Source organism: Crotalus tigris, unplaced genomic scaffold (genome assembly GCF_016545835.1).
Source record: "Crotalus tigris isolate CLP2741 ecotype Arizona unplaced genomic scaffold, ASM1654583v1 scf7180000018818.712119, whole genome shotgun sequence".
Lineage (NCBI taxonomy): Eukaryota > Metazoa > Chordata > Lepidosauria > Squamata > Viperidae > Crotalus > Crotalus tigris.
Genome location: NW_024097211.1, coordinates 484,809 through 502,208, shown reverse-complemented (window position 1 = coordinate 502,208; position 17,400 = coordinate 484,809). Strand labels below are relative to the sequence as shown.

Sequence of the window (17,400 nt, the reverse complement as noted above, 5' to 3'; positions counted from 1 at the left end):
CTTGGATTAAAACTCTTCAGAACTTTATAAAGTCTTCATTTCTCTGCCCTATGCCTGGAAACAAATTGATATCCAGAGTAACTCTTGCAGGACTGATATATAAATACAACCTGCAGCAATCAGATTCTTGCAGATGTAAAGCACTCCTGGGGACCTCTATTCCCAAGTTCTTGTCCAATTAGCTAACCTCACATCTTCACAAGGGATGAAGGGAAATATAATCCTATTTAAATATATTTTAATTGTCAAACTGATTATGTGTCAGTCTGACTGATTCCTCTTCATAGTGTTTCAAGTGGCCATGGATATTACTGAAAGTCTAGAAGAAAACGTCCAGAAATATTATATAAGCTAATTAGTGGCCTATGCAACTCTAATTTTGTTCATGTTAAAATCACCAGGAAATTCCCATTGAGATTATTGAATATTCACCAGCACTTAGACAACTAAGGGGACACAGGAAAAAATATAAGCAGTTGACAAAACTTAGTCATTTTCAGTTCTGGAAGATTTGTCTCAGGATAAAGAACTTTGATATCCTGTTATATTGTTGTTTTTAATGATTTCTGGTGCACCTAAATAGACAGCTATTTTCTGTGACTGAGTAATGAAAGCGTTGAACCACTCATTTATCACACCATTAAAAAAACATAAAATGCAGCTCCCCTAAACTATATTCTGTTCAAGTTTTATTGGAATGAAGAAGCATGTATAAATATTGTAAAGAATGGGCATTATACAATAGTAATTATTTATAACTGGATGTGTGCAATGTCACTGTCTATTCTCACTTCCAACTGCTTTGATGTATTATAGCATTTCTGCTTCCAGCTGAACTGGAATATATTTATAAGAATGGCTGTGCATTGCTTTGTATTTTATTCCAAAAAAATGCTTTAGAGTGAATGAGTGCAAATCTTTTACGAGTTTGACTTCTTAACATAACTGCATCTTTCTTCAGGATCCCTTGGGAAAAGACATAGCTGCTTAAGAAATTGCAGCCCCGTGGCATATATAGGGCCCCACAAACTCCAGAAGACCTTTTCATAACTGAAAAGAAAACAATGCATAGCTCTATTCCTAAAGCATATTGTGCAATATCTAGGTAAAATTGTGGAATATTGTGTCTTTGAGCGAACTAATGTACTGTGAAGCATTACATTTGATAGAGGGAAAATTACGGTTTTCATTAAGGTTTGTTAAGGTCTTTAAAGCATTTATTGATTGGTTGATTGATTGATTTGTTCATTGATTCACTGATTCATTCATTCATTCACTTTCTATAGCAACTCATCTCAGCCAAATGTCTCTGGCCGGCTTATAATTCTTAAAACAATTAAAATAATAATAATAAAAATACTTGTAGCACCCAAAATAGTTAACAGTAAAGCCAAGAAACAGGGCCCTTAACACAGAGGTCCACAACCTTTTGTGCAGCAGGAACTGGTTACGTAGAGAGAGGTTTTTCTATGGACCGAAGGGTGTGTGGTTTTGTGTGCTGCTTGCATCTCTCGGATGGGGCTTTACTTGTTTGTGCGGCCCAGTTGCTGGCATGTCGCGGCCCGGTACTGGTCCACACACCGGGGGTTGGGGACCTCTGCATTAACACATTCAGAATCCCAGGTCCAAGTACACAGCCAGATTTTTAAAGCCTTATTAAAGGCCAACGGGGTTGGGACCATTCTAATTTCCAAAGGAAGAATATTCCACCAATATTCCACCATAGCAGGGGCTATGCAGAGAAGGCCTGTCTTCTAATTCTCACCAGTCAACACTCTTTGGCTGATGGGATCTGTATCATGCCCAATCGAATTGGAATAGTAGAAACTCTAGCATTGATGTCAGGTCAGAAATTGTCTTATAGAAATTAATCACATTTCATTATGATTTATTAGTTACTAAATAAAGTGCAAAATTCAGCACAAGAAGGAGCTTTCTCCTAAAGACTAGTAGACATGCAGGTTCTCCAATTCAGATGCTCTTCTGTGTGGTGGGCTTTTACTTTCATAATCCTTATTTTGCATTGATGATCACTGACTTCTGGAACTACTGTGCAGAGCTGAAGTCCTGCACAACTGGACATACCAGGTTGTGAAAAGGGGAAAATTATTTATTTTATTCTGGTGACTTTGGGGGCAGAAGGTAACATAGCTTCTGCTGACTTGACAGCCATATTGGAGGTTTTCCTAGCATGTTGAGGCCTGCCTTCTAAAATTTATGCAAACAGAATCCAAAGTAGGTGGGGCCACATTTTATATTTCTAATTTATTGGGGGGGGGGGTAATTATTATTGGATTTTTTTTATTTTTTTGCTCTTATTTTATAAAATAAAGGGGAGTGCAATATCATTAAAAAAAGAAAATGTAGCTTTTTTTCTTTGTCAACAGAGGGAGATTTGAGAGAGGCAAAGTTTTTTAGACAATTTATTTTTTTAAAAAAACCTAGAGGGAATGTGACGTTGAAGATCACAGCTCTTCTCTGCAATGAGGAAAAAACTCTGTTTCCCTCCTTTTGGATCAGATAAAAAGACTTAGAGAAATCTGAGAAGTTAATGACAAGCTGGGAGAAGCAATGTGGGTTGTTTGCAGGAAATAAGGTGAGAAGTAGTAAGTAGCAAAACAGATTGGAAGAAGAGACAGAAAAAAAAAACAGGAAATGCAGAGAAGTAAAGTTCATGGTGAGGACATAAGATCAGATAGACAGGGTGACAGAAGCCAGAAAGATGAAAAATTATTATTGGATAGAATTAGTAATTAGGAAGTTATGGCAGGAAGTGGCATGGTGGATGCTTTAAAGCAATGTGTGTGCGTGGGCTCGAAGGAAAGGCTTTGAGACGTTGAGGGCAAGGGAACTCTACATTTTTTGCTGTTGTATCAGAAAAACTAAATCAAACCTGGAGCGATACCATCTTTTATGGGTGGAAAACAATCCAAACCAAAGAAAAACAAACAAATAATCCTAAAGTAATAAGTAACCCTTTGGCACCACACTCTGCTCTTTGATCCTTTCTGATCCGTGAATTGAGATTTCTGCCAAAAAAGAAATGGTTACTGAAACACTGAGGACCTATTTGTTCCACTTGAGAGATGAAAATACGTTCTTGTGTTTACACAACACATTAAAAAGCCAAATAGCTAGTAACAGGTTCCATTTTTACTAGCACCTTTGTCAGTGCAAAAATGGGATAGCTTTTTTGGTTTTGTTTTTTTCTTACAATTTGATTGGAGCACTTACTGTTTGGCAAATACACTACTGATTCCAGTGATGCTTAGTAGTGGAATGGTATACAAGGAGTAGCTTGTTATTTGATGTAATAAATCCTTAGCAGTGTTGAAACTCGGTTGAATAGTTATGTATTAATAGAATTTTGCGGAAGCAGACAAGGAAAGGCAAACCTTTGTTCCAATGTGAGCTGGGGAAAGTATTTTCCAAAATGGGGGACAAGTGAAACTTTCCTTCCTCCCTAGTTATTATTCTTTCTTTTTACCCCTCCATCCAGAGTCAAACTCTGCTCTGAACTTGCACTGAGGGACCCAAGCAGATTTGGAGAATAGGTTGAGGTCAGTGGTGGAATTTAGCCGGTTTGCACCACTTTGGCAGAACCGGTCGCTAATTTTTTGTTGCCCAGGCCCAGAATGGACTTCAGGAAGCAGCATCCACACAGAGAACTGGTTGTCCACATATTTGGATCCCACCACTGGTTGAGATGATCTGTATTGGAGAGGGAAAAAAGGACATCCCAATTTGCAAGAGCAAATCCACTCACTTTTGCTTAGAAGATCAACTTTAAACAAATGTTTCTGCATTTAGATGCAGGAAGATCTGAATTGAACAAGATGGTAGTATTAGTCTAGGAAAGCTTTTTGGGAAAGAATAACCATGCTAAAGGTTAAAGGAAAAATTGATGCCTACTCTGGGGAGATAACTTTCATGCTACCTGCACATCTGGTTGCTTTTCAGTTGCTAGAAACAAAGAGCTTTTACACACATTTCTGCATCATGAGGAAAGCCTTTGTGAGCACAATCGTCAAACTCTTATGACACAGGAAATGCTGATTTCCCAATCTAGGCCCTCCTTCCCAGCTTGGTTTCTTAGGAGAGAGTATTGTAGATTATAGTCAGCCATAAGATATTGTATTCCAGATCAGATTTAAGGCACGTTTGGAAAGGCTAGCAAATGGATTGTTCAGCTTTGTAGAAGCATTGAACAGTTAAACCAGTGATGGTGAACCTTTTAGAGACCGAGTGTCCAAAAACTGCCCCGCCCCTGCTCCACCCCTGCCCTGCCCTGCAGGGCCATCCACTACCTCCATGGCTCACCACAGATCACCCAGGTGGCCCAGCAGTGCCATGGCAGCCACGCCCTCCACCCGTGCCCCGTATCAACTGTTTGCGATGGGGCTGGCCAGCTGCCAGGTCCTTGGCTGCGCTGTTCCAGGCGGGCCATGCCTGGGGGCGACTCTCCTCTGGGGGGTGCTGCTGGTGTGTAGAGGGAGGGCTGGGGTGACAGCACATGTGCCCATAGAGATGGCTCCGAGTGCCGCCTCTGGCACTTGTGCCATAGGTTCACCACCACTGGGTTAAACCCTGGTGGAGCAGTGGTTAGATTACAATATTACAGCCTAACTCTGTCCACAGCTTGGAGTTTGATCCTGATAAGCTTAAGCCTATCAGCCTTCCATCCTTCCAAGGTCAGTAAAACGAGAACCCAGATTGTTGAGGGCAATATGCTGACATTGTATACCACTCAGAGAGTTCTGTAAAGCACTATGGAACAATATATACATCTAAATGCTATTGCTATTAAGGAAGATAGGGAAATCTATATTTCTCTTGATGCTCCCAGTATCACTTACCCTTAGCTGTGCTGGCTGAAGTTACTGTTCAGCAATATATTTATCCAATGTTTTCAACTTTGATTTAAACTTCAAAAAAAAAAATCAGTACAACAAACAGTGTTCATAAGAGATTAAGTAATATCAGCGATACACTGGAAGTAAATCAGTTCTTGGGTCTCCATCTGAAGCTACTTGAAAAATGTTTTTTACATATTCTAACAAGCAGATGTTACAAGATGATACCAACTTGCGAGTAGGAGCATATTATGGTTGTTTCTTTTTCCTCTAAGGCCGATTACTGTCAGTGTTGCTGGGATGGAGTGCTCTAGCCCTAGAATCTCATTCTGCCCTCTTCTTGCTTTTTTAAAAAACATCTACATGGAATTGCTAATGGGAGGAACTCCATCAGCACTGGATGCAATATCTTTTTTTTTTTTTTAACTTTGGAAAGGAGGAAGAGCACTGCCGGGTGCTGTCTCTTTTTTAATTTTTTTATTTTTAAACCAACAAAATAAAACAAAACAAAACATAACACATATACATACACAGTATATATTCCTACCCTTCTTTTAACAGGGATTACGTAACGGTAATCTTCTATTATTTACATTTCTCTCCCTTATTCTTCTTTAGAATATTTGTCCTTATTGCCCTGTTGTTTCTTATTTACATTTTTCTTCCTTCATACTCTACTTCTTACTAAGAATAATTCATATTATTATTATTATATATTATTATACACATATTTTCACTTTTGACCTTTCCATATTTATTCTCCTCTATTATTTCTAGTCTCCCACCAGTCACACCACTTGTTCCATGTTAGATAGTACTCTCTGTCTTCCTTTTCTTTTATCTCTTTTGTTAATTTGTCCATCTCAGCACAGTCCAGGATTTTTCTTATCACTTCTTCCTCTGATGGTATATTCTCATTTTTCCATCACTGTGCATATGTTATTCTTGCAGCTGTTATTATATGTAAAATTAAGTACCATATTTCTTTACTATATTTTCTATTTAAAACACCCAGCAAAAAGATCTCTGGTTTCCAGTCTATGGGTTGGTCTATTATTTCTTCAATCCATCTTCTTATTGTAGTCCAATATTTTTTCTCAACTGGGCATGTCCACCATAAATGATAATATGTTCCATGTACTTTTTTACATTTCTAGCATGTTGGCGAATTGTTCTGGAACATCTTGGCAAGCTTTGCTGGTGGAAGATGCCCTCTGTAAAACATCTTCAACTGGTTTTCCTTGAATGCCGCTGACACAGTCAATTTTATGTTTATTTCCCATATTTTTTCCCATTTCTCCAATTCTATATTATATCCAAAAAATTTTGACCATCTAATCATTGTGTCTTTGACAACCTCGTCTTCCATCTTATATCTCAATAGGTATTTGTATAAATTGCTAATTAATTTTATTTCTGTTCCATGTATAATTTTATCCAATCCTTGCGGCTCTTTTTGTATTTCATATAATTTTTTGTCCTATGTATATTTAGATTTTGAATTTGTGTAAATGTCCACCAGTCAATCTCTCTGCCAATATCTTGTTCCAATTCTTGTTTTGTTTTCAGATTTCCCTGTTCATTTACTAATTCCTTGTATCTAATTATCTTTTTTATATCCGCACTGGATGCAATATCATCAGTATGTGGATTTATTTATTTAATTATTTAATTAAGCCACCTATTTCAGCCAAATGACTGGCAGCAAAAAATTCTAAAACAATTAAAATTATTAAAAACAATACAAAATAAGTATATACAGCAGCCAAGAAAATTATCATAATAATAAGTAGGGCCCCTTACACATTTGGTTATATATCTGTGCCCCTGGTCAATCAAGTGAGCTTGTCAAAGTATTGTCTCAGAGGCCACATTCCTCATATGGAATTGGGGGTATGCCCATATAGCTGAAATAAACAATGGACATCTGCCATTGTAGTTTTATTAAAGTATCCAAAATCATGCACATAACAAGACCTGTTTTTGGAAAAAGGTAGATAATGTTACTTCCACCTTGGAAAAAAAAACTAAAGTTAGCTAGTCAAAGAGATGGTGTGCTGATGGTCGTGTAGTGACGTGCCATGTTAGGAGTTGCAGCAACAATGACTATATTCTTGGAAGAGGGGGAATCTGCTTTTGAAGACATAAAATCTTGTGTTAGTGATGCTGGCTTTGTCCTTTTTTACCTTTTGAAGTAATTGGTAAGCTTCATGTTAGTAATCTTTACAATAATCTTGAATCCCTGGAAAGAATTACTCCATATTGCAGCTGTGTGCGTGTGTGTGTGTGTGTGTGTGTGTGTGTGTGTGTGTGAGAGAGAGAGAGAGAGAGAGAGAGAGAGAGAGAGAGAGAGAGAGAGAGAGAGAGAGAGAGAGAGAGAGAGACAAGAATAGTGGTTTGTCCAATGATAGCTAAATGAATTCAGGCATGAATTCATGCCCTTCACAACACAACATCACAGAATTTATTAGGCTCACCAGGAAAATATAGTATTATTATGAGAAAGCTGTTGAAAGGTCGCATCTGTTTTTTATTTAATAATTAAAAAATAGAGAATGGCTGAGGTGGATCAGGGCCACACATGAGGTATAAGGAGAGATTTAATTATTCCCTCTCTAGCTATGAACCTCCCAAATTTAGTGCCTCCCATCTGGCACTTAGAAATTTACTAGTACTTCCTTGTATATGTGTTCGTATGTGAATTTCAGAGTGCTTGCATATGGGAAGGAAAATCTAACATGCCACAATCGCCATGTGGTTTGGACTGCAAAACTGACTTTTGCATTTAAAAATCCTAAAATAGATAGAATAGGCACTATCCCAAGAAAAGACATAGCTACTTTAAAAGTTGCAGACAGGTGCTGTGTTGGCTCCCACTGTAGCAATGCTTAAAACAAGACTTTAAAACCTGGCTCTGTCCCCAGATTGAGTTAGAAGGGGTAGTAGACCTTGGCGGGATGTTTTGCTTCTTTAACCGATTAATTTTCTCTAGACTTTGCTTTGATGATACATTTTATGTTTATATTGTGTTTTATTTTACTTTGTAAGCTGCCAGGCGTTGTAGCAAACTGGGCATCTTATCAAACTCAAATCTCATAAATCTTAAAAATGGCATAAATAACTAAATGTTTGCATCCCTGTATGCCTTAAAGCATGGTGTGTGTGTGTCTGTATTGAATTATTATAATTATTTTCAGATTCTGTATTTGCAAATTTGCCTAGTTGCTAAAATGTATTTGTAACCCCAAAATCAACACTTGCAGCACTTTTGTGGTCATTTGTGGAAATGCGCTGAAAAATTTGAGTTGCCTGATATTCACATTTCCAGCTGAGGTCGAGCAAGATGACACTCTGCCTTGTTACAGATCCCATACAGTAAATAAATGTCCTATATTTCCCTTGGGATCAATGTTCAATATCCACAGCTTTATAAAACAAAGTCCTATAAAGAACCTTACTGCAAATAATGAGAACCAACCATATTTAATAGACTGTGAAGCATTCTATGACGGCATACTCCATTTAATCCATTTAATATGGCATACTCCATTTAATCCTCCAGGGAAAGATTGAAGGCAAATGAGGTCCAGGCAAAAGAAGAACATCATGGCTTCAAAATCTAAGGGACTGGTTTGGACAAAACTCAGCAGCACTTTTTTGTGTGGCTGCTAATAAAAACAAGATTGCCAACATGATCGCCAATGTCCGATAACGGATATGGCACAAGAAGAAGAAGAAGCATTCTATGTAGCATTCTGACTACATATTTAGAGTAGTAGAGCCTGCCTTTTTGACCCTGAGCCACATGGACCCATTAGTATTTCTAAGAAAAGGCAGTCTTGAAGAGTAGAGGAACCAAATGTAATTCAATTGGAAAAAAAGTTCAGTTACTTGATGTTGCCACCAGAAGACTCCTCATGCTCATCAGGATACACATATGGGTCTTCTGAAAGCCAGTAGGGAACAGTGATTAAGGAGATTAAGGGGGAAGGCCCAGGTTCTAGCTCTCCTTTAGGCCCAGAAGCCAGCTTGATGACCCTATCTGAAGAGGATCACGGTCACACAGGATGTGTAAGGAGATATTTAATTATCCCCTTTCTAGCTATGAACCTTGTAAATGTTAATGTCTCCCATCATCTGCACTAGTGCCAGTCAGTCATTCCCTCTAAGTCCAAAGAATTGTCAGGCTCTGTGACAGCTAGCTGAGAAACAAAACCCTTTGTCACAACATGCATTGAGTGCTTCACTGTGTGAACAGCAGAGGGCACAGTGCAAAACAAGAGGACACTGAAATCAAGTGGAGCAAATGCTAGAAAACAACGAACACACATCATGAGTTTGCTATATACTTTGTAATTTGAGTATGAGTAAAAAAGAAAATTCAGCTGTTAGGATCTTCAGTAAACCGGTATTGTCGGTTTCAGTTTTGTTCCCTACCGCTTTAGCTTCTTAAGCTTTTTTGCATTATATTGTCTCTTTCATGCTGAATTCATTCATAATGATCTTGTATATTACTGTTCTTCTAAAGATAGTGTCTGCAAGATGGAATTCAGACAGAGTCTGAGACTAATCAAATTTTATATCTAACTACTATGATAAGAGTTTTGTTGCATACTTCAAACTGCTTATTTGTGTTTTCCCTACCAATGATGAATGGGACTGGAGACAAACTGCCTGGCACAGTTTGGTAAGTCATCATGGCTAGCAAGCTAGAGGGTGTCTCTATCTGTATGTGTCTCTGAATGGCTGACAGTTTTCTACTGAAAAATTATGATAGTTCATCTTGCAATTTCATATGACATTTTAGTAGATGAGCGTAGAAGTAACTTGAATCACAATATATATTCTAATGGTTTAAGCTTTATCCTGTTTCATAGGATGGTAGTCCAGAACTGAAGACTAACTCCCTATATATGTCCGCAAGCAGGATAGAATAGAAGGCAAGTGAGAAAATCTATTGTGTTGTTTCAATGCAAACTCAGCTCCTCACCTATTTGTAAGCAACGTCGCAACACACAAGTATGAAAGGGCAGAGCTTGCACCATTATGTTACAAAACACATTTCATCATCTTAGCATTGCTCTGTTAGGGAGAGCAATTTTGTGTGAGTCTTTGTCATTTTCATGAAATAGAAGCAGTTGTGATTCCTTTTTCCTTTGATGGAAATGAAATAAAACAAAAAAGCCTATTCCTTTTGCTGGAGAGTTATAATCCTGCAGCCTTCTATTCTTGAAAAAAATTGTATTAGATATTTAGATATTAATGGAGCAGGATAAACATGGTAATCTTTACTTAATTACTGGAATCAATGTATTCTTGTTTAAAAGAGAACAAAAATCAGTAGCATGATTCAGTGTAAAACATCCTCTATTCATATCAAAACGTCACATTGCAAAGTTTATTGCTCTGGAGAATACTTAAACATGTTTACTTCCTAGCATAAATGTAAGTTAAAATCAGGATAGTTCCCTTCTCTTCTCCCAGCTGCAAAATACTATGTATAATAAAGGCACATGTAGTTATTTTCACGTTTGCTGAGTTTATACCCCAGCCTTACTTAGAACATTATAGTATATAACAAACATACAAACATAAAAGTGTAGAATCTCACTAATTTCTTTTTCAGGGCCTGTGGAAATGCTGGGAATGGGGTCTGTTTCATTTTATTTTTCTATATTAATATTTGCTCAGTAACAGCCCTGTGATTATCCCAAAGGGTTTAAGCAAATTCTTTTAAAACATCTCGTCCTAAAATAGTTCTCTCACCTCTGAAGTTATACAGTTTAGCTTAGTAATCATATCATTTGTTTTCAGATTTGTTAAGGTGAAAAAAAATCATTTATGCTATTTAGTGTGCAGTTATTTGTTGATTTTTTTAAATGCTACATTATACGAGAGAGAGAGAGATAATGAGAAAGTGCACAGAAAGGTCTATGACTTGGGTCCATTACTTACCAGTATTCCTTGCTTGTAAAAGCAATTAGGAGTTTTGTGACATGTAAAAAATTACAGATTGACTATTGCATGTTCCATGCATCTGCCTAGGTGGACTATGATGACAATTTGTGCAACTGAGTTATAAGTATTTAGGATTTCACAAGACTCCATGTTTGGTAGAAAGAAGACTACCATAGTGATCCTGTAGTAATGATAACTCTTTCTTTAGCTGCCTAAACAGTGATGTAGTTAAAATTCTAAAGCAAAAATTAATTAAATTCTTTAACTGTGAACATTTTCCTTAAACATATGAGAGACATGTCTTCATTTGAACTTGGTTGTAAAAGACTTTCTAGTTATTTCATACCTCCTTAAATAAGATGACCCAACAGAATTTATTTGTCAAATTTATATGATTAAACTCAAGTGAGGCTTTAGGACTGTTGGTTTTTTGAAAAGGCATATTGTACTGGTATTATACTTTAGTTTCCTCTACTTTTTGCTGATTTCTAATGTCCTTCAGGATTTTTGCAGTCTAGATCTGAAATCCTACAATAGTTTTGCATATCAACAGAAAAAGGAACTAAAGGAATTGGTTCAGTGTTGCTTCCAGTCAGTCTCACCCTCCTAGGCCATCATCATTCAAAAATACCTGTTTCCTTTCACCCATTGTTTCCAGGATGTCTGTGACAACACATCTGCTGCTGAAGACCCATACTGCTGGACCAATTCCTAAATCTCCATTTTTCATGGGTTACTTGTGGGTAATCTTTTGAAAAACACCACTTGAGGACGGAATACTCTTACAGTCACAACCATCGTGGAAATATAAGCAACATAATCAAACCCATCTTCTGAAGCTCATAAAATGTAACCACATTACTCAAGAGAATGCTTTTGAAAAGAGCATATTTTTTAACAAGATAGGATATGCTTGAAAAGACCCGTAGAGAAGAACAAGTTGCTCAGTAAATGTTTTTGGCAGCCATTCTGCCTCAACCAGGTTATTTTTCTCAGCTGTCCCACTATTTCATATTTTATATCTCAAATGCTATTAATAAATACACCATTGGTAGCAAAGGAATAAGTGGATATAGAAACTCTCTTTGGCTCACTAGATTATTGCATATATCAAGAGAGGTATATATTTAGACAGTTTTGATCTTCTGTCATAAATTACTTGTTTTTCTGCTTTGTCTCAAGAAATGTAGCTACTTACACTTGAACAGAGCTCATTAGCCATTTGTTTTACTTTAAATACATGGAAGGTTATTATTCCCCTATCACGTACATATTTATTCAGCAGTTTTTGCACCGCTTTGTAGGCAATAAGCATAAATACCTACTTATAAAAGGTTGCTTGCAGTGGATGTCTGAATGAATACATGGAAAATTCTAAAAATTATGGCCATATTTAAATAAATTTGGTATTATAAATAGTTGGGAATATTGGATGACATTAACTTTTGAAACAATGATTCAACGCCAACCATATAAATGATTTTGCAAAAACCTTAGCAGCCTTTGAGTAAATGACAGATGTCAAGCCTTACCATTTCTGTCAGGAAAGAATATACCACCAAAAGGAAGATGGACCTGAATTTCAAAATGACTCTCCCTCAAAGAATGATAGTGAGAGAAATGAACACAAACCCATTCAAGTATCCTATAAACTACATGTAGTTCTCACTTGGCGAGCCCTCATTCAGCATCTATTCAAAGCTACTGTAGTGCTGAAGAACTAGACTTATGACAGGTTCTCAGAGTTGTGGCCATCAGTGTCCCATGTCACATGATTTTGATTTGGGTGCTGGGCAACTAGAACGCATTTATGACATTTGCATCATCCTGCATTTATATGATTACCCTTTGCGACCTTCACAGCTGGATTCCAAGAAGCACAGTCAATGGGGAAGCCAGCAGGAGGTTATAAGTCATGGTCACATGACCTTGCACTTAATGACTGTGGCTGATTTGCTTCAAGGCCACAGTTGGAACTGTCATCAGAAGTTGATGTGGTCATATGACATTGGGTTTGACGACCATGTTGCTTAGCAACAGAATTCCCAATCCCTGTTTCTATCATAAGTGAGGACTCAGCTCAGTAGACAACTCCCACCACAATCAATCCATGTCATACCCAAAACAAAAGTGCATATGTGACACATTCGTATGTTTACAAACATGCACATTCAAATATGCACAAAACTCAAAAAAAGGCAGTAGCCCCCCAAAACAATGATAATGCATATTAACTGAAATAGCAATTGATTAAAACCAACTGCCAATGAAACAAGGCACCTTGTGTAAAATGAAATGAGGCCTGCCTGCACAAACCATTATTTTACACACTAGCTACTATTCTGCCACACATTTACTCACTTACACACAGGAGATTGTAAACTCAAGGACACCTATGGATTCCTTCTGTCATAAGTCCCGTTGAGTTCTGAGGCACTCAATCCCACATAATTAACTTTTTGATGTTTGGACCTCTTTAAATAGAGTATTAGCCCTTTTCTATTTTTTTTCTCCTCTATATACAGGTTGTCCTGGATTTATGGCCACAACTGACCCCAAAATTTCAGTTGCTAAGGCAGGACAGTTGTTAAGTGAGTTTGTCCCCATTTTATGGCCTTTCTGGCCACAGTTGTTAAGTGAATAACTGCAGTGGTTAAGTTAGTAACATGGTTATTAAGTGAATCTGGCTTGCCCATGGACTTTGCTCGTCAGACGGTCACAAAAGATGATCACATGACTCTGGGAGGCTGCAACCATCATAAATACATGCCAATTGTCAAGTATCTGTATTAGGGTCATGTGACCATGGCTGAAACAGTGAAAATGGTCATAAAAATGGTTACTTTTTTCAGTGCTGTTGTAACTTTAAACAGTCACTAAAAGAATGGTTTCAAGTTGAGAACTACTTGGATAGTGATTAAATGACTGCAATAAACCATCTCCCCATCTATGGAAATTCCAGTGACTGAGGTTCTGAATTTTCTCGAGTCCTCATTTGGATGGACAACTATATCATCAGAGAAGGCTTTTATTCTCTACATGAGGGAGATACATAGACTCACAAGCAATAAGGTAGACCTAAAGACATTGGGGGTGCCCCCTCAAAGCAGAGGCATTAATTTCTTCTCCATTTCTCTTCCCTTTCTTCCATTTGCTTCTCTTTGTATTTCCTACCTTGCTCCCTTGCTTTCAGTAGCATCTTGAGTTTCCCCCATGCTCTCAATGAATGGGTTTAAGCTTACATGCATTTCAACTGTGCTGCACAGAATAACAATTTTGGCAAAATTGGCATTGTTGGTGTGTTGTTACATTAAGGATGGTACATTATTAGATGCTAGTCTTGGAGCCTGAGTTTCCCACTTTTTCACAGCTGCAACTATTTTATAATCGCTTTCCCGTTATCTGGACCTCCTCTTCTGCAGACACCTTAATGTGCCCTGTTTGTTCTTGACTTCAAAGTGAGTCTTTCTCTTATACCCTGATAAAACTGCATTTTTTAAAAAAGCCATCCATTCGTCATACAGGTCTTTTTAAATAGTTAAGAGATTATGAAATTGCATTTGTGGTAATCTATAACCTGTTTTCTGCTACAGGATTAAAGCTAAATTCAAAATAATTACCAGCTAAAACATCTGTTTCTTTAACTAGTCTTCTGTAGGAGAGAAATAATACTGCTACATTACATGATTGGCTGAACAAATAAACTTTCTGCATGCATTAGCTAGCCTTTAACTTAGAGCTTTTATGTAGCAATGCGATTCCGTTTCAAATTTCAGAAGATGCATGAGCAGAGTTTCATTGCTGTCTCATGAAAACTGTCAATATATGAACACTCAGAGCTTATTGGTTCACTTGTTCTCAGAAGTATGCTTGTACTGTATTCAGATTGATAGAATTTCTCAAGGATCTGCCTCTCTATAGTCAGGTAAGTGACTTTCTTTCTTTCTTTCTTCTCTCTCTCTCTCTCTCTCTCTCTCTCTCTCCAGTCAAAATTTAAACTAGATGAGACCAGTAGAAACTACACAAATAGATCAAGATTTCAGATTTAGAATAGTACTTGGAATAATTTTCACTGACGATAATTAGAAATGTTTTAGCAGTTGTATGAAAAATTATAGTTATGACCAATGCTATGTTGTGATTGCTATGCTATATTTCAGGAAAATATAGGGCTTTATTGGACTTCATATATTGTTAACCTGTGTCCTGCAAAGTTGCCAAATATATGTGGCATATTAACAGAGACATTTTGTCATAATTCATAGCATTGTTTTAAAACTATTTATCAGAACTGATTATCAGTTCAGTCTTGTGCATATATAATATATGTCTAACTAGGGAAACAGATTTTAGAGAACATGATAAAAATCTTTTTTGAAATAATTTTAATTCAAATTGGCTAACTAAAATTTGTATATTTTAGTATTAGGGAAAAAGTACATTTTATCAGCTATTGTATCACTATAGCCATTTATGCATGATGTAGAAGTACATAGTTATCCATTGGCAAAAATGGGCTTGACAAATAAGTTATTTTTATAGAGTTAACTGTTTGATATAGTAAAATAAATATTCTAATTCTCTTTTAATTATTTTTATCTTAGTGTGCCAAAATCTATTTACTTTGACATTTCTAAAATTGTATTTTTTATTCTCCAAACTAAGTATGCAATAGGAAACTCAAAAATTCCAAATGAGTTTTTTTTGCTAGATTTCTCTTCCTCTTATAACTAACGTGCAATTATGTAAGCAGTACATGTTTAGTTTTCATTTCTATATATTTTCCTTCATTTTAAATTCACATCAAAGACTTGTGCTGATAATAAGTATGAGACAACAGCAAGTTTAACTTATCTTTCTTTTTTCTTTTTCTTTTTTTAAAAAAAGCAATGGGCTGCAGCTAAATAAGAGAAATCAGGATAACTGCAGTAAGCAAGTATGTTTGTGTGCCTTTTCTCCTACATAGATATAGTCCACCCTTTCATTTCTGTTTGGTGGAATTTGATGGTTTGTGGCTGCTGCACACAGGAGCAAGTGCAGCCACACAAACACACTTTGCCATACTGTATCTCTGTTACACTGTAGTCCTACTCAGGGTCATTGCACTGTACACATTACATATTTCTAGCAAACATGAAGATGAACAAAACAAGAAGTCTAGATAAGCGGAGATAAATTGGAGCCAGTTTATTACTAAATACAGTGTAAATGGACAGAGCTTTGAGTCAGCCCCTCTCTATACTTTCCTCCCGTGCCTGTTTTTGACTACTGGAACCACATATAGTGAAAAATTAAATGACTCGAATAGTGGAACAATTCTTTGGTGGAGATCCAGAAGCAATTGTTTTTGGAGTGATGTTTAAACCAATGTCAGGGAAGGCAAATACCTGGCTCAATGCCAGTACCTTTGTAAAACATATTAGCTCAGATGAAAAGTTAGACTCCGAGTCAGAAAAAGAGAGCCAAAAAGCTCTTGGTGCTTACCTGGCTTGTGTGTTCTTGTAGGCTGGGATAAGCTGGATACATACATGATTGCATAACATGGCTGAGGAGCACGCTTTTGCCAAATGTATCAACTCAATTCCTGCTCCCTTTCCAGGTGGATAGCCAGCTGCTGATTCTTCTTCAAGCACAGAACCTAGATATGCGACGTGTTCACTGCTACTGACTATGACCATGACCCTTCACACAAAAACCTCCGGGGTTGCCTTATTGCACCAAATACAAGGCAATGAATTAGAGCCTCTCAGCAGAGCACAACTGAAGATTCCTCTGGAACGGCCGATCAGTGAAATGTATGTGGACAGCAGCAAGACTGGGGGGTTTAACTACCCAGACGGTGCTGCCTACGATTTTTCCACTGCCGCTCCAGTGTACAGCTCCACCAGCCTCACTTATGCCCCTGCGAGTGAATCGTTTGGCACCACCAGCCTGGGAGGATTTCATTCTATGAACAATGTTCCCCCAAGCCCTGTTGTCTTTTTACAGTCGGCTCCCCAACTTTCGCCTTTCCTTCATCACCACAGCCAACAGGTACCTTATTACCTTGAGAACGAAGCAACCAGTTTTGCCATGAGAGACGCTGCTCCAACAGCTTTCTACAGGTAAATCATTTCATTGGTTTCATTTCATTTCTCTCTCTCTCTCTTTCTCTCTCTCTTTTTTAAAAAAGAAATCCAATATAAATAAGAGAGCTAAGGCAAGGAAGGGGGAAATTCAATGTTAGATATATGGGTATGCCTTCAGGATAGTTGACTCACTTTTGAATAATTAGACATTGTGTTAGCATGCTGAAAATTAAAATCTCTGTTATGACTATTAAGCAACTGTTGTTGCTCTGTATGCTAGAAATGAAGTGCTTAAGAAAAACAAGTCAGATTTCCAACAGAAATCTGTGGCCTGGGGAAAAACCAGATCAGAAGCCCCAATACTGAGTTAAAAAAAATAATAAACTGAAGCAAAACAAAAACTCCCCAAAGTGGAGATACCGGAAATTAAAATGAACAATGCAAACTTCAGGTTTTGGCTCTTCTCGGTCCAGGCTATTCCTGCTCTGAATTTATGTAGCTGAATTTGCACTCCATTGTCG

At 37.3% G+C, this 17,400-nt stretch overlaps 1 protein-coding gene across 17 annotated transcripts in view; it reads left to right on the top strand.

Moving 5' to 3' along the window:
- ESR1 (estrogen receptor 1) overlaps positions 1 to 17,400 on the top strand; it is a 260,567-nt gene that overhangs the window by 89,355 nt on the left and 153,812 nt on the right. For 13 of the 17 annotated variants that reach the window (XM_039356294.1, XM_039356291.1, XM_039356288.1 and 10 more), the window contains one exon: positions 16,411 to 16,915. In XM_039356294.1, coding sequence (XP_039212228.1) covers positions 16,482 to 16,915 — 434 coding nt within the window. In that variant the 5' untranslated portion in view covers positions 16,411 to 16,481. Of the gene's footprint in view, positions 1 to 13,667; positions 14,737 to 14,807; positions 14,865 to 15,540; positions 15,748 to 16,410; positions 16,916 to 17,400 lie in introns of those variants that run through there. The other 4 variants (XM_039356295.1, XM_039356292.1, XM_039356296.1 and 1 more) reach the window with 4 other exon arrangements.